This window comes from Ips typographus, linkage group LG3 (assembly GCF_016097725.1).
Source record: "Ips typographus isolate SLU linkage group LG3, UJ_Ityp_2.0, whole genome shotgun sequence".
NCBI lineage: Eukaryota > Metazoa > Arthropoda > Insecta > Coleoptera > Curculionidae > Ips > Ips typographus.
In genome coordinates, this window is record NC_138424.1 from 7,359,179 (window position 1) to 7,381,461 (window position 22,283).

The window sequence follows — 22,283 nt, forward strand, 5'->3', positions numbered from 1 at the left end:
GGCATTACAAGGAATTGGTGTAGAAAATTCTACTCATCAGCGGTTTTCCCCTCGGCTGGAGTCAACTAGACGTTAAACAAAGTGTGTAAATAATTATTTGATTGGTATTTGTCTTACAATCAAGCAGCAAAATGAATAGGAATGGTTCGATTAATTTTAACGACAGTCGTTTACATTTTGATAAACCTACTTAGATCCTATGCCATGCTGAATCATATCATTTACAACAATTGCGACACTCTTTTTAGTATGAGAATTTCTAGGGGAATTGTTATACCTTTAATACCATTTTAGCAGCTGTAAAGTTGTTGTTTCAACAGTTTTTTTTCTGTAAGATGATATTTTTTCAGACATCGGACTATTATTGGAAATCAATCAAAAACCACAATACTATGTCCTAGTTGATGAGCAGTTTATTTACTATTCCAAAGCATATTTTAATTACGTATACTACTATTTATCAGAAATAAGCTGAAAACCTATCTAACGGCATAAAAAAAGATAATATCGTCATGATTCTCACATTAATTTCCAATGATCGCGCTATATTATAGAACTCCTGACAGGTAAATAAATAGTATCTAAAGACCTTGATGAAGCTGGCTTTCACTGCTATCAGTTTTACTTCTTAGGCATGTATTTATTCGATTCTTAATCTTGCATTATTTAAAACAAATTGCCTTAAGTGTCGTGTCTACTTAAGTTAATGCAACCCGCGGTGCAGAGATAAAATCGAGATAAACACGAAATAGTTGCCGCGCGTTTTCTTCGAATTTTTCAAACTTTCAATTTGTTGTGAAAAATGCGTGTGCAATGTAAGTTGTCAAAATGTCACCAGTTTAAAACCTGCACCTAATACAGCCTGTGCAACTAGCACACAAGCAACATCAATGAAGATTTATTGTTGTGTATGGGCTTGATAACTATTTATCTTTTACTACCGACGTGCGCTGATCTTTTACAACTAAATAAATCAAACTCAGTTGCAAAACTAAAGATTTATTTCTAGCCGCACCATTGATAAAGCTTGTTGGCATGCAAATACTTTGAATTGTTATTAATTTGCCATAGAATGGGTTCGGCTATTAAGAATGATATCTTCGGGCTTGTAGTACTACAAAACTTACTGGTGTTATGTAATTTTATTTTGAAATCTAAAAGCTATTAAAGGTGCATTAACAAGTACCAGAAACCGCTGTGTTTGATTTGAATGCACCTCATATTTTCATTATCAGTTCTGTTAAACATATTGCTTTTGAAACAGCAGAAAAACAGCCAGCTGTTTTGACCTAAAATTATTTATTTCATTACCGTCAATAACATTGTAATAGATATAATTTGATTGCTACAATGCATTGCCTACTTAATAAATTAATTTTAGTTAATTGCATTTTTGTAGTTTTGTCTAAAGTCATTTTATATGTTTAATTCCCGGTTTCCAAACCAATCTTTTACATAATAAACCGCAACCATCGAAAAACTTAATATTGAATCACTGACAGATGATGGCACGAGAAGCCTGAAATTTACTGAAAGGACTTAATACGCTGGAGTGTGATGTGGAGAGCTGTTGGAGTAAAATCAAATCATGTATCGTAGAGGCAGCCGAAAAATCCATTGGTAAAAGAAAAGTCAACGTAAATGGGACCAAAAATAGCAAAAAACCCTGGTTCTGTCACAAAGTTAAAGAACTTTCACAACAGAAAATGAAATCCTACCTCATATACAGGAGCTCACCAACGCCAGAAAAACCCTCCGAATATACAGAAGTGAGAAACAGAATCGAAGCCATAAAACGGGATTACTGGGAAAAATGTACAAGGGATATGAATCATGACCTATATGGAGCACAGAAGAAAGTCTGGCAGATGCTCAAGAAGAGGAAAAAGCCAATAAATGAGATGGTGCAAACAAAAAGAGTCTTCTTCATCTACAGTAACTGTGGTTTTTCAGTTTTTTCTTCTTTATCCCCTTCTTTGATAGTTTTAGTTCGAAAAACCCCTTCTTCAATAACTGTACTCTCAAACCATTGCTCTAGAACTTCTTCAATTTGAATTTCAGGTTTTTCAACGTATTCTTTTCTCGCCTTTTCTCAGGAGTTTCTTCTGGATCTCGAATTCGATAGGAGATTCTTCTTGTACTGCAACTGTTCTTATTGAAGAAGAAACAGAACAAACTACAGTATTAAAAGATGACGCACCAAAACATCTATTCGTGACTACGAAGAAGAAATAATATGGTAAAGAAGAAAAGAGGGAAACTGTTACTGTAGCAGATAAACCAGAGGATATTATTGAAGAACTGTCTGAGCAAGTTTACGAAAATTATACCTTCATTATCTATTAATTTTCTAAGCTGAAGCTGAAAAAGCTCAAAAAATGTGTTTCCAGTTATTCCTCTAAGAAACAACTGAGTGTATCATCAATTTCTATTACCCGATCTATTAGTAAACATAAATTAGTACTACATTCTTCAATTAAGTAATTTCAAATAACAGTAATAAGATATTCAAATAGAGTCACTTTCGACGAGTTAATGACACCCAGATAGATGAAGACATCAACGCAATCAACTTTCGTGCCAAGTGCTAAAAAATAGTTCTGTATTTCATCAGGAGGATGTCACCTATATTTTTAGTTTATTTTAGGCTGGTCAATTGAATTTTCATTGAGAGAGTTAATAACCTTCTGGGATGCGTCACACTGATAATTGGCGTCATCCGCATATGTTAGGCCGAAAGCCCAAAAACAATCAAATCCGATAGGAAAGAAACGAGATCCATTTCGTGACTGGAAAATATTACAATTATCACGTGGCTCATCAAGAGTCACGTACAAGGTAGCTAGAAGGCACCTTCACAAGACCATTGCACTGATGATTGGATATCCGAAACGTTGTTTTAATCGGTTAATTTACAGTCCAGACGCTTCGGCTTGATCAGCACTAACACATGTGTGCTAATGTTAATGAGTAATTTTTTCTGTCTTCAATAAAAATATATTTGTTTTATATCAGCGGCGAATTAAGGGATTCATCAAACATTAGGGACTAGTACCAAGAAAATTATACTTACTAATACGTTCATTTTATTGGTTGGATTAAGCTCCTTATTTGAAAGATTAACTTAAGAACTAGAATCCGAATCAAACGTTAATAAGTTACAATCTTGTTGTTAAGTATAGAATCTTGTAATTATGTTACAAAATTCCAAAAACCACAAAAATATTTCCAAATGTTTATCGTAATTAATTAATGGTAGCTATTAAAATTGGCGCCACCGTAAAATTGAAGAATGATAAAAACCTAATATCTCCAGATAATTTTATTGATTTGTCCAAAAACGTAAGGAAATTTTAATTACTTATTTAATACTTGTTTTTGTCTTTAAATGACCTGTGGGGTAGATTGTACACAAGTCAAGCGTTTTGCACCAAAACCTAAAATCACTGAAAAGTGTTGATGTTGGGTTTTTTTATTTTTGATTTCGACATCACAAGTCTGTCATGGCTGTCATTGAATTGAAAACTCATAAATCTGAATCACTGCATTTTTCATGCACCCCCTGTATAGTAGCGGCACTGACGGAATGTGAAAGTACCAGGGAGAAGTTTAGCAGTTCTCTACGAACATTATAGCTCTCTTTCAACTTTTTCGTAACGTTCACCGTTTTCGAGATATTTAACAAAAACTGGTTTGATGCAACAATTTTTCAAATCAGTTTAAATTGTGGTTGTGGTAATACGCTGTAACTCAGTTATTTTTGGGAGTTCAGGGTGGTTTAACCACTCAAATTAATCGTCTTGAGCTCCTATTCCCAGTGGTGTAGAGTAAAAAATTCTATCTTAAAAATTGCGTACAGGGTGACAAAAACAGTGAACCATCATACTTTTCTTGTACACCTTGTATACTAGAAGCAAAAACGCTCCAGCAAACTTACGGTGTTGGGTTAAGGAGTTGATTAGGAAAATTTTTGGTCTCTTGCAATTTTTTTGTAACTTTTACCGTTTTCGAGTTATTTAAGAAAAACTGGTTTGGTGCAAGAAATATTTAAGAAAATGATTATTTTAACCACATTTTAGGAATCCTCATTAAAGTTCCTATTCAATAATCTAAAAAAAACACTAAAAATTCAGTACAGTCAGGGAGAAAAACGGTGTTAAAATTTGAATTGTCAAAAATACAGTAATTGTAATTTACTGGTAATTTACCGGTCAAATTTTCTGGGTAAAGTAAAATATTTACTTTACCGATAATTCACCCATCACTACAAAAATACAACCATTCTGAGGACCCCTCGTTCATGTGATCTAACATCTTGTGATTCATTTATTTAGCCTTATATGCAAAACAGGCTTAATTATTCACACCTGTAGGTAATCTTGATGGTAATGTAAATGAGAAATGTTTTGACAGTTAGTAGTTCTCATACTGTTGGATAAAATGGGAGTAATGAAAATTTTTACAGAAAACCAATAAATGATTAATGGATGTTAATGTAATCTACATTATTCAATTAGGTGCTTTGTTATGAACAGGTTTACTTACTATCTTACCAGTACAAAGTCGTTTTGTCTTATCACAATTTTAGTTGGTAAAAAAAATAATTTCAAAATTGCCATGCCGACAGAAAGTTCAGTAAACTTAAAGCATGTGGCAGAAAAAAAAATAGGAACGTTATAAATGATTTCATTGAGCTAAAAATTTAAAAATTTTAAGTAATATTGAAATCCTGACAGAGCAGGTTTAGAGAAAAATTTACCATTTGGAGGGTTAGTTTGAAGCATTTGGTTACTTTAAGTTTGATGTTCTGTGTGTTATTTGATGTTCCTGCTAAATTGGGTAGCAATAAAACAACGGTGTTAATTAGTTTAGATAAAAAATTAGCAAATTAAAAATAGCCTGTGGCTTATATTTTTTTAGAATAAAGTCGGTACAAATACACGGTTATTTCCGATTCCAAAAATATGCAATGGGTACAATGTTATCACCCACGCCTCGCAAAAATAGAAGAAAGTGTAAACGACCGTGTGTAAACTGCCAAAAATAAATTAGAAAAAAAAGGTAATTTCTAGTAGTCATAATGTTCGATCAGCTTTTTGTACTGAAAACTTGTTGTTATTCTGTTGAAACAATTTGAATTTTTTTTAATTTTATCAGACTTATTTTATATTATTTGTCAAGCATAATCTCATCTTATAAACACGAAAACGTATGATCGACTCGTTGTGCAACAATATTGCCTTGTTAATATTTAATAACAATAATAACATATTTCACCTCATGTAATAATAATTAACAAGTTACCTGTGAGGTTAAAATATTATGATTACCACTACTTTCTACTAATAGAAAACGGTTTTCACAACGGTGGCATTTTTATACCTAGGAGAATAGTGTACTTATTGAATTATACAAAAATTTTTATTGTATTAAATTAAACGAGACAGTAACATTTTTACTGTATAGTAAGATCGTTATTTTAAATCGAAAAAACAAACTTTCTTCCTTCTCAGAGGTTCAGGAGCTGTAAAGAAAAGAAAAATACGCTTGATAAAGAAATTTATTTTTAAATTAAACGTCAAAAATAAGCATTCTATTTATTTTATTTCAACTTACTGAGATTCAATATCTCAAGACATTTTTAAGCGTTTTTATAACTCCTAACCAGAATGAGATAGAGCTAAACGGTTATTCAGTCTGAAGTCTGAAAAAATGCAATTACTTTTGTGCAAAAATAATGTCTTCTTCTTTTCTTCTCTTTTTTTTATTCGTCTCCTTTTAATCTGGTAGATTAAAATTTTTGTAAAATTATGTCCTCAAATTTTGGCGCTTTTTTTTCTACTTTTTTCTCTCTGTGTCAATTCCTTTCTTTTTCTAATCTAGTGGCATGTTCTTCTACTTTTCTTCCCGTTCAATTGTTTACTCACTCACTTTTTTTATTTTAATCTGGTAAACTTTTCTTCTTTCTTATCAATTCTTCTTGTTTTAATCTGACAGAAATATCGAATTCATGAATTTTTGACTCGAGAAACCTGTAATAGCCAAAGGCAAAGGACATAAAACTGTAATGACTTAAAGTGTAATTTTTAAAGCTAAAATTCAAGAAATTATAGTCACAGACCTGAAATTTGACTTAGTTTAAGTGCAAGTATTCAACGTTAAAAAATAAATTTCAAAGCTTTTAGGTAAATTTTTAAGTTAAAAATGTAAAAATCCAAGCCAAAGCATATAAAATATGACTTAAGTGTAATTTTCAAGACTAGAAGCAAATAACTGATAGTCACAACGTTTAAAAATCACTTTCAAAGTTTGCGATCAATTTTCAAGTTGAAAATGTAAAAATCTAAGCTAACGCACATAAAATATGACTTCACGTGTATTTTTTTTAAAACTAGAAGCAAAGAAATGATAGCCACAAACATGAAAACTGACTTGATAGTCCAATTGCAAGTATCTGAGTCAATATTGAACACTTAAAAGTCAATTTCAAAGTTTTCAGGTCAATTTTCAAGCTGCAAATTTGTAAATTTAAGCCAAGACCCTTGAAATATAACTTCAAGTATAATTTTAACGGCTAGAAGCAAAAAATGATAGTCAGAAACCTGAAAACTGACTTGGTAGTCTAATTGCAAGCATCTGAGTCAATTTCAACGTTTTTGGTCAATTTTCAAGCTGCAAATTTGTAAATTTAAGTCAATATCCTTGAAATATAACTTAAAGTCTAATTTTAACGGCTAGAAGCAAAAAATGATAGTCAGAAACCTGAAAACTGACTTGATAGTCTAATTGCAAATCTCTGAGCCAATATTCAACGTTTAAAACTCAATTTTAAAGTTTGCAGGTCACTTTTAAGCTAGAAATGTGAAAATTTAAGACAAGACCCTTGAAATATAACTTAAAGTCTAATTTTAAAGACTAGAAGCAAAAAATGATAGTTAGAAACCTGAAAAATGACTTGATAGTCCAATTGCAAGTATCTGAGTCAATATCCAACGCTTAAAAGTAAATTTCAAAGTGTTTAGGTCACTTTTGAAGCTAGAAATGTGAAAATTTAAGCCAAAACTCTTGAAATATAACGTAAAGTCTAATTTTAAAGGCTAGAAGCAAAAAATGGTAGTCACAACCCTGAAAACTGACTTGATATTTAAATTGCAAGTCTCTGAGCCAATCATCAACGTTTAAAATTTAATTTCAAAGTTTTTAAATCAATTTTTTTTTACTTAAAGGGTAATTTTCAAAGTGAAATTAATATTTCTGCCAAAATTTTAAAACTTTGTTACATTTTTGGCTACTAAGACATACCATACTTACCTTCTCAAACAGTAAAATGCTACCAAAGAGGTTTTTCATGATTTTTTCGTCCATTCTTTGTAATGAAGTTATCAGAATACAGTGTTTTACCTGTTTACAGAACACTTTTAATAAAAATTAACATAAAATTCATCATGATCCTGTTTAACAAAACCTAAGTCATTATCCTTTTGATTTTCGATTTCGTGCTTTAACATTACAATTCTGATTACTGACGGAAAATTGACTTGATTTACCATATAATTTGTGAATGTAATTTTCTGGGACACGCCACTGTTATTAAGCTCATAATACAACTGCATCTGCATTCAGAAGAGAAAAGGCGCTTATAATTTAATACGTGTTTACGGCTATTGTCAAGATCACTTTATGCAAATATGCAAAAGATTTCATGTTCTTTAATGGACAATCAAGATAATTATCGAGGCGTACGGTATTCGAATGAAAAGGCTCATTATGAGGCTGATTAATTTTGCGCGGATTTACAGTTTTTCCTCTTCCATCTATCCGTGTTAGGAAAAAAGTCCATTATGTCCTAAATTATGTGGAATGACGCACTGTCGTCATATACGGTTAGCGCCATTTCTCTAAATGGTCAGAATGCATTTACATTAGCAAAATTTAGTAGGAGGACTTTTTTGAACTAAATCTAGTGATTATAATAGAGCCATCATGGGACATTCCAGATGGTTCTAATTGGTTGAAAAGTAAATTAATTGATGATTCAGAGACATTTTAATAAATTTATTAGCGTCGATCGGATTTATTAGCGGGGAGACAATCTATGGCTGGGAAACATAAAACTGCTCCGGGTTCATGTGACGCCCCCAGCCTATTTCTGACATCGATAATAGTAATAATTGGGAGAGCAATAACTGAGTCTAGTTTACGACTATATTAATATCGAGTTTAATAGTTTTTTCTCTCATGCTCCACGTGTCAGCTTCAATAATTTAAAATACAATTTCAAGACGTTAAAAAGTAATAAAATTGTAGTTTATCATTTATAATACAAAGTAAGACCAAATCAAATGTTTCACTTTGAAGTAAGTAACTAATATTTACATTATATTTCGCTTTTACCAAATTCAATAACACTTTAATTTTTTATCATAAAGGGTGGATGATTATTAATTATGCTCATTATGCCATAAGTGTGTAAGTGGAAGCTACTCATCAAAAATATTTGCAAGATTTCGGTATTCTGCATCGAATCCTAGACATATTTATGCCATATCCTTAATTGTTATAGCCAGTTCTAAAATATTCAATATACTATGCCAAAATTGACAGTTACAGTCCCGAAAACCATTTTCGTTTTAAAGAAAATCTAACAAAATTGTCTTATATAAAGTAACAAATTTAATTCTTCGATTACTTTCCTCTAGTGAGTACTAAAGTAATCAAAAACAAATTTTTGTATTTATAGAAATTATAGTAATTTTTAATACATTATACAGTTGGAACCGTGACAAATTGCTCATTACTGCATTAACCCTGAAAAGCTTTTTGAACTGATATTGGCGAATAGTCAGATAACAAAATTGATTCATTACCTCAGGTTGGCATAAGTACTATGCAGAAATAGTTTTGCACAAATCACGCTTGTCACTGTATAAATCATGAGGTTGTCGGCAATTATACCTGTAGTGATTTTATTTTATTTTTTTATTAATTTAATTTAGTGTAATTTACTTTATCTCTTTCTTTCTTTGAGTTTTTGGAATTCTGCACATTTTTGGAATCCTAATTAAATTTCCTATCCAATAACCTAAAGAAACACTAAAAATTTCGTTACTGTCAAGGAGAAAAGCGCTGTCAAAGTTTGAACTTCAAAAAAACACAGTTTTAAGAACAATCTGCGAGAAAATTGCCCGTAAAACCTACGTGGGCTGAAAAAATTACATTTTTAAGCACATTTTTGGAATCCTCATTAAATTTCCTATCCAATACCCTAAAAGAACATTAAAAAATTCGGTACAGTCAGGGAGAAAAGCGCTATCAAAGTTTGAACTTCAAAAAACACATTTTTAAGAACAATCTGCAAATCTGCGAGAAAATTGGTGAGAAAATTACATTTTTAAGCACATTTTTGGAATCCTCATTAAATTTCCTATCCAATACCCTAAAAGAACATTAAAAAATTCGGTACAGTCAGGGAGAAAAGCGCTATCAAAGTTTGAACTTCAAAAAACACATTTTTAAGAACAATCTGCAAATCTGCGAGAAAATTGGTGAGAAAATTACATTTTTAAGCACATTTTTGGAATCCTCATTAAATTTCCTATCCAATAACCTAAAAGAACATTAAAAAATTCGGTACAGTCAGGCAGAAACGCGCTGTCAAAGTTTGAACTTCAAAAAAACACAGTTTTAAGAACAATCTGCAAATCTGCGAGAAAATTGGTGAGAAAATTACATTTTTAAGCACATTTTTGGAATCCTCATTAAATTTCCTATCCAATACCCTAAAAGAACATTAAAAAATTCGGTACAGTCAGGGAGAAAAGCGCTATCAAAGTTTGAACTTCAAAAAACACATTTTTAAGAACAATCTGCAAATCTGCGAGAAAATTGGTGAGAAAATTACATTTTTAAGCACATTTTTGGAATCCTCATTAAATTTCCTATCCAATAACCTAAAAGAACATTAAAAAATTCGTTACAGTCAGGCAGAAAAGCGCTGTCAAAGTTTGAACTTCAAAAAAACACAGTTTTAAGAACAATCTGCGAGAAAATTGCCCGTAAAACCTACTTGTGGTGAGAAAATTACATTTTTAAGCACATTTTTGGAATCCTGATTAAATTTTCTATCCAATAACCTAAAGAACACTAACAAAATTCGGTACAGTCAGGTAGAAAAGCACTGTCAAAATTTAAAGTGCAAAAAGCAATGTTTAAAGGACAGTCTGCGACAACATCGCCTGTAAAACTCACTTGGAGTGACAGAATGACATTTTTAAGCAGATTTTTGGAATTCTCATTAAACTTTCTATTCATTAACCTGAAAAAAAAACAAGTCAGTCTGGGAGAAAAGCGCTGTCAAATTTGAACTGCAAAAAACAATGCCTAAAGGACAGTCTGCGACAAAATTACCCGTAAAACCCACTTTCTGTGATAAAATGACATATTTAAGCACATTTTTGGAATCCCCATTAAATTTCCTATCCAGTAACCTAAAAGAACACTAAAAAATTCGGTACAGGCAGGGAGAAAAACGCTGTCAAAATTTAAACTGCAAAAAACAATGTTTAAAGGACAGTCTGCAAAAAAATAAACGTAAAACCCACTCAGAGTGACAAAATGACATTTTTAAGAACATTTTTGGAATTCTCATTAAATTGCCTATCCAATAACCTAAAAAACACAAAACAATTAGGTACAGTCAGGGAAAAAAGCGCTGTCAAAATTTGAACTTCAAAAAAACACAGTTTTAAGAACAATCTGCGAGAAAATTGCCCGTAAAACCTACTTCGGGTGAGAAAATTGCATTTTTAAGTACATTTTTGAAATCCTCATTAAATTTCCTATCCGATAACCTAAAAAAAACACTAAAAAAATCGGTACAGTCAGGGAGAAAACTGCTGTCAAAGTTTAAACTGCAAAAAACAATGTTTAAAGGACAGTCTGCGATAAAATCGCCTATGAAACCCACTTAGAGTGACAAAATGACATTTTTAACAAAAATCAGTCAAAAAATCAGTCAAAAATAAGTTTAAGTGACGTCAAAAATATGATTGACACTATACAACATTCTGTTTAGTTTATTTATGCAAAAGTCTGATTTAATTCGTGTCCTTTTTTTAAATCCTTTATCTATTATTTACAGAAACCATTACTAACCCATAACTTACTTTTTTTTCTAAACTAATTCTATTCATCATTTTCAATTTTCTATATTATTTTAGAACACTATAATATGCTCTTTAGCCAGAAATTTTTACGTAATTTTTACATATTTCACTGTTTTCAGAAATATGCATAATCAGCAGTTTTTTAACACTTTGGGTTTTACCTGTGAAAAAACATAAAAATAAATTTTAAAAACACTTTTAGTATAACTTAGCGTCATTATGAGTATGCAACACTATTTTATTATGGACATTAAATTATTCACCTGTATTAATTATGGTTGAAACGGTTTTTTGAAGCTCGTCTAGACTGATGACGCCCACAAAAACCATGGGACTAATATCCAAAAATAACCCTTTTTTGCTGACGTCATTGCAGGGATATTTTAAACACAAAAACGCGACGCTCGTATAAGTTGATATTAATATACATACAATAAAGAAGGGTGTACTAGTTTTTGAATTGAAATTTCACATTTTAAAAACCAATGAAATCAAAGTATAACTGGTAAAATGTTATTAGTTTTATTTTTCAATTGTTTTTTCAGTCAAATTATGAAAATAACAGTGAACACAAAAATATGTTATGTTACGTTATGTTATGTTAAAATATGTTACTTTAAACCAAGCTTAAGTTAAACTTGTGTTTGATCCATCGTGGTTTTTCTGACATTCCTCACTGTCGATAAAACTTAAGTAAAGGTGAAAACAGAAAAACGTATGTTTGTGGTTATGTTCACTTTAGAGTAATTTAAAGCGGTTCAAGGTAAAGCACTTCAAAAATATAAAATCTGATAGTCTGATAGGTCAGCACTACCAATCAAGAAGATTTCCTCCTTCTCAAGTAACTCTCAGCAAATTTTGTTTCAAAATTCTAATTTGACTCAGCCAACTGCTTCTGCTCCAGAGGGCTTCAGTGATGCTTACAACCTTATAAAATGCAAAGAAGAATAATAAAATGTAAAAAGGGAGAAGAAAAGGAGTGGAAAGAGATATAATGAAATAGAGGAAAATAGGACAAAGTAAAGGAGAGGATAACATAACTGAGTAAAGTAGAAGAGAGATTTTGACTAGCATTTCAAACAGAAAGTAAAATACAGATCAAGTGACAAAGTATTTAAGAGTAGAAGGGAGGAAAGCATAGTTTAATAAGACAAAATAAAACAGAGGGTAAGAAAAGGAGGAGAAAAGGGGCAAGTGAAGAAAATAGAGAGAAAATCAGCATATAGGAGTGGGAAGCAAAGTATAGAAAAACCGTATCAGTAAAAGAAAAAGTAGGGAAAAGTGAGAGTATATTGTGATTTCGTTAGAAGATATCGTTTGGGTGTTTCTCTTTGAGACAGTTTAGACAAAACTATTTACTTTTTTACTGTGGAAAGCACATGATTTGAACATCCAGGGTTAATAAATTATTAATAAGTTACACTAACACATTATGAACCATTATGTAAACATAGCCAGCAAACTGCACATGAACAACTGTAACTTTTCTATAATCAGATTATTTTCCAAAAATCCACTGATTACGAGGCTGTAATTCATTATAACGGCATCATTCCTAGAACCAGCAGCATATTAACATCGAAAATGTTTTAAAGAAGCTAGCATTTCATGGATGTCCACTATTTTTCTTTGGTGGTCAACGGTTTTAGTTACACATGTTATACGGAACACCCACAAACGAGGAATATATTTGAGCTGTCTAGCTACTGAATGACACTTATCTTTGGTGTTTATTAATTATTTGAAATATAATATCTTCCCAGAAACTTGGAAATGGCGTGTAGTTGAACAAAAGTCAGTCAACTTCTTGTTTAGTGACTTTCTGGTGGTCTGCATCTTGAGTTTGACACTTCCGCTAAATCAACCGTGCAATCCTAGCACAATCTTCAATCACACGACATGCAACAGAAATGGAAATGACATGTCAACTTATTGGTATCAATCCCTTTTAGAACTTAATAGAAATGCACGGTTTTCCAGGTAAGGAGATTGACCTTGCATATTAAGCACTAAGCTTCCCAAATGGTCATGGACATCAGGACATCTACTGGTGTATTTATCTCTCCCATTAGATTTACAAGAGAAACCATCGACCTGGTGGTCGTAAAGCACACACCCTTATATGGCATTAAGATCACTTTTGGTTTCACCTCCAACGAAGCACGTAGAAACAAGACCTAGTTTCTCGACCTGCCTTATCAAAAGTGGACTGACCTGATACATTATAAAGACGTTCTTACCATTTACAAAACCGTCTCGACACGTCTACAATGCAAATCTCAGCAGACACTAAAAAGGCAAATCATTTATCCAACGAGAAGAGAGATAGGAAATGGTCCACCAGCAAGCAAAAAACTGACGTTTTTAAGTCGTTTTATAATAAAGTTAAACGGATTATCTCGGACTTAGTGCCACCCGGGACCACCTTCTGGCCGAATAAAAAGCATGAATTATTCTCGTGTGTTACACGCGAGATTACCAGCCGTTTTTTTTTTTGCCTCTGCATGACCCAATTTGGACGAACATCTGGTACTGAATGATGCGATTAATTCGACTGTCCGCGACTTTTAAAAGTTAAATCAATCTTCCGCTTTTTCTTCAGAAAAACTGGAAGATTTATTCGAGTTAAGAGCCAGAAGAGCTTAAATGCCAATCTGGTTCCATTTCTAATTGCGAGACTTGGCAAAACACACCCGTTCTAAATTTAAATTTTCGGGTTTCGTCACCGGCGAATTTGCATCGAAAGACAACTCGAAACCCACTTGTTTCGTATTTTCTATCAAAACAAATCAATGACTTGTGAGTATTCGATTACGACATGTTGGCTTGACGAACAGGAAATCGTGCTGCCAAGTGTAGGCTATTGTTGCCTAACATATTCCATGACAAATGAGCAGCATAACTGAAATTGTAACAGGAATCTTGTTTTATTGATGCTGGCCATTTAAAAAATTCTTATTTTATCCATTTGCTGGGAAATAGTTGTCAAACTTCTAAGGTTTAAAACTTGCTACAAAAAGAATGTCAATGGCATCAGAATACTATCAAATTTTGACAGAACAAACTTTTGAAAAATCTTAGATGCCTATGAAAGAATAGATTTTTCCAGAGATGTAAAAGCGGTAATTTTCGGGTTACTTCATGCTTAAATGAAAATTTTTCTTGATAGGTAAAACAACTGTAAAACTTGTCATGCATTCTAATATTTCTAATGAGATAATTTGACATCTAACCGCCATTTGCACCGTCGGACTTTAAGCATAGCTTAAGTTAACTTTGGTTTAGACTGTGACTTTTTTTACATGTACTGTCATAGTCTGACCCACGCTTAAATTAAGCTCGGCTTACAAAACGACGGTGCAAAGGGGGGTAAATGATTAAAAGTACATTAAACTTTATTTGAATTGATATTGGATTGTTGTACAATTAATTAAAAAACAAATTATTTTTGAATTTTTAGATTTTCCAATTTTTTCCGGAAAGTTATCGGAAACTTTCTGAAAAATGTTGTAACCTAACCTCAACACTTTTCAAAATAATATCAATTTTAAAAAAAATATTATTTATAAATTTATCCCTTCTGGACAACACATTCCCGGTATAAAAGCATTAATCTTTCGGTAGCATGACATTTCTACTATCAGTGGGTATACAGGGTGATCAAAAGACAATTTCAAGGGCTACAAATTGGTATATTGAGCCACCCTGTCAAAATAACAGAGTTATGGGCTGTCACAATAAAAACTGTCAAAATCAAACAACTCAGTTTTAACAGTAAATAACTCACTTACTCGACGTTTTAGGTAAAAACGCTATACAGGGTGGTCAAAAGAGAATTTCAAGGGCTACAAGTTGGTACATTGAATCACCCTATAATTGTCAAAATAACCGAGTTATTGACAATACAATGGAGTAGTTTACAGGGTGATTCAATAAATTTTTAACATCCTTGTAACTTTTGTTTAATTTTCATTTTATAAAAAAAATACCAAATATGAATCTTGTAGATAATTGCATATGCTTTATTCCTTGAAATTTTTTTATTTTTTAAATTAACCTCAACTGCCCAAATACCTTCAAGTTAATAGGGCAAAAATGTAAAAAACTAATTATTTTTGAATTTTCAGATTTTCAGAATTTTTCCGGAAAATTACTGAAAACTTTCAGGAAAAATTTCCATAAATTTAATTTTCCCGAAATTTTACATCACTGGATTTTTCACATATAAACATTGAGAACCTTTACGTTCAAGCGAATAATCGGATACAATACAATTATAGGCTTTTTGTAAAATTGCTTAGCAAAAACTACTTACACCAGTCCATTTTTAACAGTACTGAAGTAAATTACTTAAAGTAGCCAAAGTATTGACACTTTACTTGAAGTACAATTTTGTACTAAAGCTCTGATTAAAACTGTTCTAGAAAATAACTATGGCCAACAACTGTCAAAAATCCGTTTTATAAAGCTGTAAAAAGTTACACAACCCAAGGTACTTTAAGCTGTGACGTATTGTCCAAAAAGTCAAGATGAAATTTGACAGCGGTCATGCGCAACTGTCAAAAATCCGGCTTATGGAGCTCTAAAATGTACTTAGATAAAGAAGTAGACACAGATCACTCTGTCTTTATAGCTCTAAAATGTTTTGATGCAACTTCTTGAAGACTTGATTTTTATGTTTATGTTGTGAAAAACGTAATAATAAACTTAAACATAAATCATTTAATGAAAAACTTATACTGCAATGTGTACGGAATCTATTAACGAATACAAGAGAAAAGAGCAATCCCCATGTATACCATCCAACACAAAAAGCGAGCCGAAAACAATTAAAAAAACACCTTAAAACTAAGGCGAGGCTCTAATGGGCAAACAAATCGGAGAGGCACGTCGGTCTTCCTGATTTAGCTCTCGTTGACCCAGTGCCGGCGGTAATGACCCAGACATCGCCTGCAGAAAGAACGCAACTAATGTCGCTTGACTTTTTTTTACGTCTTTGTTTAAATTCTCAATGAAACGTTGTTTTGCTTTTCGCATCCTTCGAGCCACTTGTCACTTTGTCGTGAGAACCGTTTATTTTTACGCCGCTCTTTTCGGGTCTTCACGTGTTTGAGGTTGACGACACCGAAATGGAATGAAGGTACTGATTAAGTGACGTAATAATGAATACGTATCATATGTCACAAGTGAGCTTGCCCATGCTGGCGTACCATCTTGTTTGTAAAAGTTTCGATGGTAATTACGAGAGTAAACACTATCATGAATGAATTGGGTAAGATGTCTGTGATGGGAATGGTTGTTACAAAGATTATGCATGTATTGAAATTACATGTAAACATTAAGTAGTATTGAATAATCATGTATCAATCCATGAATTTACTATACAAGGTTGAAGAGTTTCTTTTGATTTGGATATTTTTGAATATCAAATTATTGCAGCTAGAAAAATTTTAGAAGAATGACCATGATTATGTTGTATTATATGATAATGATGCATGTCCAAGCAAATGGATACTAGATTTTCGGGATTGTTACTATGCAGAAAATGTTAAAACTTATAAAAGCTTTGTCAAATAGATAATGAAAGAAGCCAAAAATTCTAAAAGGATGTGTTTCAATTCCTACAGTAAATTTAAATAACGGTTATACCCTTATTAATGGAGTAAAGTTTCAAAGTCATAACCCTAGGACCTTCTGTACAAAATATTCCTAACCAAAACTGCTCTTTGTTTAAGTTTCCATGCATTTGACAAAAATGATAGAAATTTGATTGAAAGATGGTAGGAAAATTAATGGTTTTAATGTTAAAACTGGAGGGTTTCTGCGTTAATTACATTGAATTGTAGAAGACTATATAATGGACATCCCTCGAGGTTAGTCTCTAATAAATCAGTCATTCTGCTACCTACACATACCTATCTAAATTAAGTCACTAGGTGCCCTATTTTATAAGCATTTTACTGTAGTTGAACGAAAGAACTTGCCAAATTAATGTGATTGACAAAAACTTGACTTGACCTGAGAACTTTTATGTTTTTTTTCTACTCGGGGCGGTAAAGTGCACTTTTCCGCACTCATTTGAGTGGGAAAAAGAGTACTTTTCCACACTAGTACGGTAAAGGTACTTTGCCGCATTGCAAGATTAATTTGCAATAAATGAATAATAAACCTGCAATTTTGAAGTTTATATGTGTAGAGCGAAAATACCCATTTTTACCAACCTTTTTATGAGATGTTTAAGCAAAGGAAAAATGAGTGCGAAAAAGAAATTTTCCGCACTCATTTTATTTAAAAAAAAACATTTAAATCAAAAACCATCACTGTATATTTGATTTCTCAATTAAGAATACACTTTTAATCATCTTTGCAAACAGAGGCTTTTATTTTAGTAATTTTACTGTACATTTTCGTTCAATTTAATGCAAAATGATACTCGTAGGAAAAATGTTGTACCTCACACATGCGGAAAGCGTCTTACCCGCCCTTTAACTGCTTGGCTCGTGCGGGAAAGTACCGCTTTCCGCACTTGTTAGGTAAATAACTATATTTTTCTCGATGGTGTCTGGTATTACTTTAGTTTTATGTTATCTAATACCTCTACAGATTTTGCTCTTTCTTTCCTTTTTTTCCAACTCTTCGTTTTGTCATTTGCATGGTGGTTGTGCCACCTTAATACCACCACCATTAAATGGTTTTTTAGTTTTTGAGCAGAACTTCTTAGCTGGTATTTTTATAGATGTTATAAATTTTGCATTAACTTGATTTACATCCATATTATTTTCAAGAGCTTCATCCGATGGGTCTTGCTAGTTCTATTTGGAATTCCTTTTGTCTCGCTTCCAGTTCTTCTCTTGTTAGAAATCTAGGTTGTTTGATTAACTTATTGTTCTGTGGTTATGTAATGTAAAAAAAAAATCTCATTTTTTCAGTTCAATGCTTGTGCTTGTGTCAATCTGTAAATCCACTTTAATCTTAGGATGATTATTGTCACACAAGACTCTCGTGCAAAAAGATGATAAGAATAAATAAAATAAAAATACAGATCCAACAAAAAAAACTTACTGATTTATACTAATCGTAAAACTAAAAAAATTATATATTACATCATTGATTTTTTCGAAATACATCTGACCAATCACCAACTAATGTAGGGGCGATTGAACAAAAATATGTAGAACTTTAGTGCTCATAAAAAATTTTTAGGAATTGACGTGTTCGAATAGATAAAACCATGAAATGTCATAAAAGAAATTAAAATAGCAATTAGCGAGTCATTAGGGAAGAATAGTATATTCTATATTAAGAGCGGAAAGTACATATTTGCCGCTTGCATATGAAAATTGTAGCTTGAGGTGAAGCCGAACGCTGCAATCATGTAAAAGCGGCAAAAGTACTTTCGGCTCGAAATATGGACGATATTTTTTCGACAACTGCTGTGGGGTGGAGTAGAAGGACAACCGAAAAAGTTGGTGAGTAGATTGTTAGTAGAAAGCGAAAACGCTCTAGAGCAGAAAATGATTCACTTTCTACGCACGAGCGGCGAATAACCACTTTCTGCTTTTAAATGGAAACGTACATGAGGAACTTTCAGAAGTCAGTCTTCAAAAAAAAAAATGATCATCAGTCATTTTCTCGTGGCTATCATGTAAGTTGTTGATCCAGTTTTTCAAAACATAGACAAGTTCTTGATGTCCATAGAAAAATAGGTAAATAGTCCCGCACAGGTTTCTTGGAATACTGATCTTCAGTTGAGATTTCTCATATCTTCCAAACACTTCTCCTGTCTGTACTTTATTTTTAAATTCAACTACAGAAATATGTGGGAATATAAAGAATCTAATCTTTCCACAAAAGCTCAAAATTATATCTTGTTTTCAACATATCATGATATAGTTGTGTGCCCAAAACGAAAACTCTAATAAACTTCATGCAAAGCACCACATAATTGTAAATAAATTATTACTTATTTCCTGATAATAATTTTACTAAAGGCTACATACTACAGCCTACACAGTTATGCAACTTTCAGTTATTACTACATTCGTATAGATCCGGTGGTAATGCACCCATCCATTCTTTTATTAGCAAAATGTATCTTTTAGTGTTTCAATTTGAATAACCGGTTTTTTCACCAGTGCAGTTTACATTTTACGATTCTTTTTCAACCAGGCTTGAATCATCTTTATTCATTAATTGAATCCAGCTCGTATGGCCTTAAACAGCCTGTCTTGTTGACGTAGGAGACTTGACTTCCCGCTTAGCAATTTTTTTATACCAAAAAGATTACCTACAAGTCACATTCTTAACGATCATCTCGTGCAAAACGGCAACTTTATAAACTGACGACCTTGACGGATCTTTTTTTTTTTTTTGGTCATCGTTCTACCAACGCAAACATGCAAATAAGCCGGCAATTTACCATTTTTAAAAATATGATTTACGATCGTCCGGAACCAGACCGATCCGCAACTCGACCTCTACGAACTGAAATTGGCAAAGGCGATCGAGCAATTTGTCGACAATAACATCGAAACGATCGCTTTAGACGAAATGAACAATGTTAACGAACCCATTAAGTTGTACGTAATTACTTTGCGTACTATTACGTTCTAAACCAACAAATGAAAAAAGTGTGACTCACCCTTATGTGCGCCAAGACCAAGCTTGCTCTCATTTTTTACAACCGTTGACATGGTAGTGTGTGACAAAAAGATTACGTGGTCCTTTGCAGTGTGACTTGATCGGCGTCTGTCAAATGCACCTTGACTGAATTGAACCCAAACCGTCACCACTAATGCGCACAAAAACACTATGGCACCCAGCGCGATTGCTGAAGTGCACTTCCTCCTTGACATCTCGTCTGCAAACAACATACAAGAAAAGTGTTAAAAATGGTTATTTAGGCAATAAGTGATAATTTTTTGCACCCAGTAAAGAATTTGTAAGTATCCACAAAGAAGCAGTGGTTCACACTATTTTCAGTTTATTCCTCTAATCACTAGATTGTGTGTGTTGTTTTGTTTTGGACCTGCTGCTTCTAATCATTAAGTATTTTAAACTCAAATAAGTAGAATTCATGTTTTGCAAAAGAATATGAATGTGTAAATCACGCTATTTTCAACTTAAGATTCTTCAAGAAGAAAAATCTTCCAAAAGAAAACATACACCTTGCACATATTTAATGGTAAACGTTATCGCAATTTTGGGAATGTACCAAGAAATGACATAAACAAAACTCTTAATCAGACAAGTCTTCTGTTGGAATAATAACTTTTTTCTAAGTTACTATTAAATCCTTTTAATTTACGAGAGCTGGAACTTCACATCTAACACAGATTTAAACGTTATCCTACTAGATTATTGACAGCGATGAAGGAAAAGACTAAATCTTACAAGACATTCAAAGACTTCATTTGATGAGATTTCTGTAAAAGAGTCTGGGAAAGAAATCGGAATCAGCTAAACCAAAAGAAGAACTTTTCGACCTTATTTGCAGTAACGTTTAATTCACAAGGTGTAGAAACTATCTTTATTTGATAAACCAGATTCATCTACTGTGACTAGTCAAATTCAATTGATAGCAACCAAAGTTTATCTTTAACTTTTAGATGTATATTAGATCTTTATCGATTTTTTTAACCATTTGTTTAGTGTGTATTTCTAGTATCCAATAAATTATTTATCTTCCTATTGGGACACAAAGTGATGTTATAGAGAAGATCTTGCTTCCAGCAGACGATGATGTGTGATTATGATGTGATGATCAGAAAAGGATGCTCCAACATCCAAAAGTCAACAGATTTATAAACGACGTTTGTCTAGTCATAAAGTTGAATTTACCCACTGTTCTTTCATCAACAAATGGCAGGAATGGCAATGTCAATGCGAATCAAAGCAGAAATTTCTATAAAAACACAGCAAAACGTTTTTCAGCGACTGTATCATCAACCTTATTGTAACTAAAACCAATATCTATTCTACTCGTGCCGTGCGTTTTCTTCTTAGAGCAATCATTTGACCCTAATCCAATCTAGTAGATGGTTGCATGACAATCAAGTACAACAAGTGACATCATATAAATATTTAGACCTCTCTCAGACCTTTGAAATCTTTAGAAGAATAGGTTTGACATGGGCAGCATTTGGCAACCTCAGAGAATCATTCTGAACCTCCCATATGTTTCAAGCGCAAACTTTTTAACCAATGAACTAACAACTTGATTAATAAAATAAGAACAACACAAGTAGAAATTGAAAGATCGATGTTGGGGGTATCACTTAGAGAAATAATACAAAGTAACCTCTCTAAAATGGAATCCTCCCGTTGCAGGGAGACGTCTGGTTTACAGATGGATCCAAAACTGTGACGGGGGTAGGAGCAGGTGTGTATGGTGCGACTTCGGGGACGAGGCTTAGCTTTCCTCTAGACTGCCACTGTGCTCTCTTCAAAGCTGAGATCTTCGCGATCATCCGATGCGGAGGTTTCATTTTAAACTCACCGCTACGCCGGAAGGATATATTTATCTGTATGGACAGCAAGGTGATTCAAACCACGTCTGCGCTGGTGCTGGAGTGTAAGAAGACACTCCTGTCGCTCGCGTGGATGGCCCAGGTACGTCTAACTTGGGTTCCAGGGCACTCCGGTGTTAGGGGAAACGAGGAGGCGGACAGGTTGGCCCTTCGTGGATCCAAAGAGAGACCCGTAGGACCCGAACCTATTGTAGGACCAGCCGGCGCGTCGGATCCGCCATTGTGGACCGTATCTTCTGGCAAAGATCCGATATTGCTTGGGAGGAGGCCGGAGGCATGCGGCAGTCGCGATGTCTCATGGGTTTCTTTCCAAGAAACCAGTCGAAGTCCCTGATGAAATTATCCAGAAAAGACCTCAGATATGAGAGTGACAGGACGGGTCACTGTCAGATGAGAAGACACATGCACATTCTGGGTCGAATCCAGAATGTCGCTTGTATCTGGAAGACGAGGAAACTCAATTACACGTTCCGGCACTTGCGACGATCAGAAAACAGCTTTGGGGTAAGAGTGTAATCAACCCCTTAGATAATCAAGGTACCCGGCCAAGGAGGCTTTGCGGCTTTGTCAGGGCCACCGAACTGGAGGG

General features: G+C 33.2%; 1 protein-coding gene across 4 annotated transcripts in view; it reads right to left on the reverse strand.

The window, feature by feature from the left end:
• The window catches only part of AdamTS-A (ADAM metallopeptidase with thrombospondin type 1 motif A), a 126,648-nt gene that overhangs the window by 82,652 nt on the left and 21,713 nt on the right, over window positions 1–22,283 (reverse strand). For all 4 annotated transcript variants that reach the window (XM_081975487.1, XM_081975484.1, XM_081975486.1 and 1 more), the window contains exon 3: window positions 19,807–20,025. In XM_081975487.1, the coding sequence (XP_081831613.1) occupies window positions 19,807–20,020 (214 nt within the window). In that variant the 5' untranslated portion in view covers window positions 20,021–20,025. The remainder of the gene's footprint in view (window positions 1–19,806; window positions 20,026–22,283) is intronic.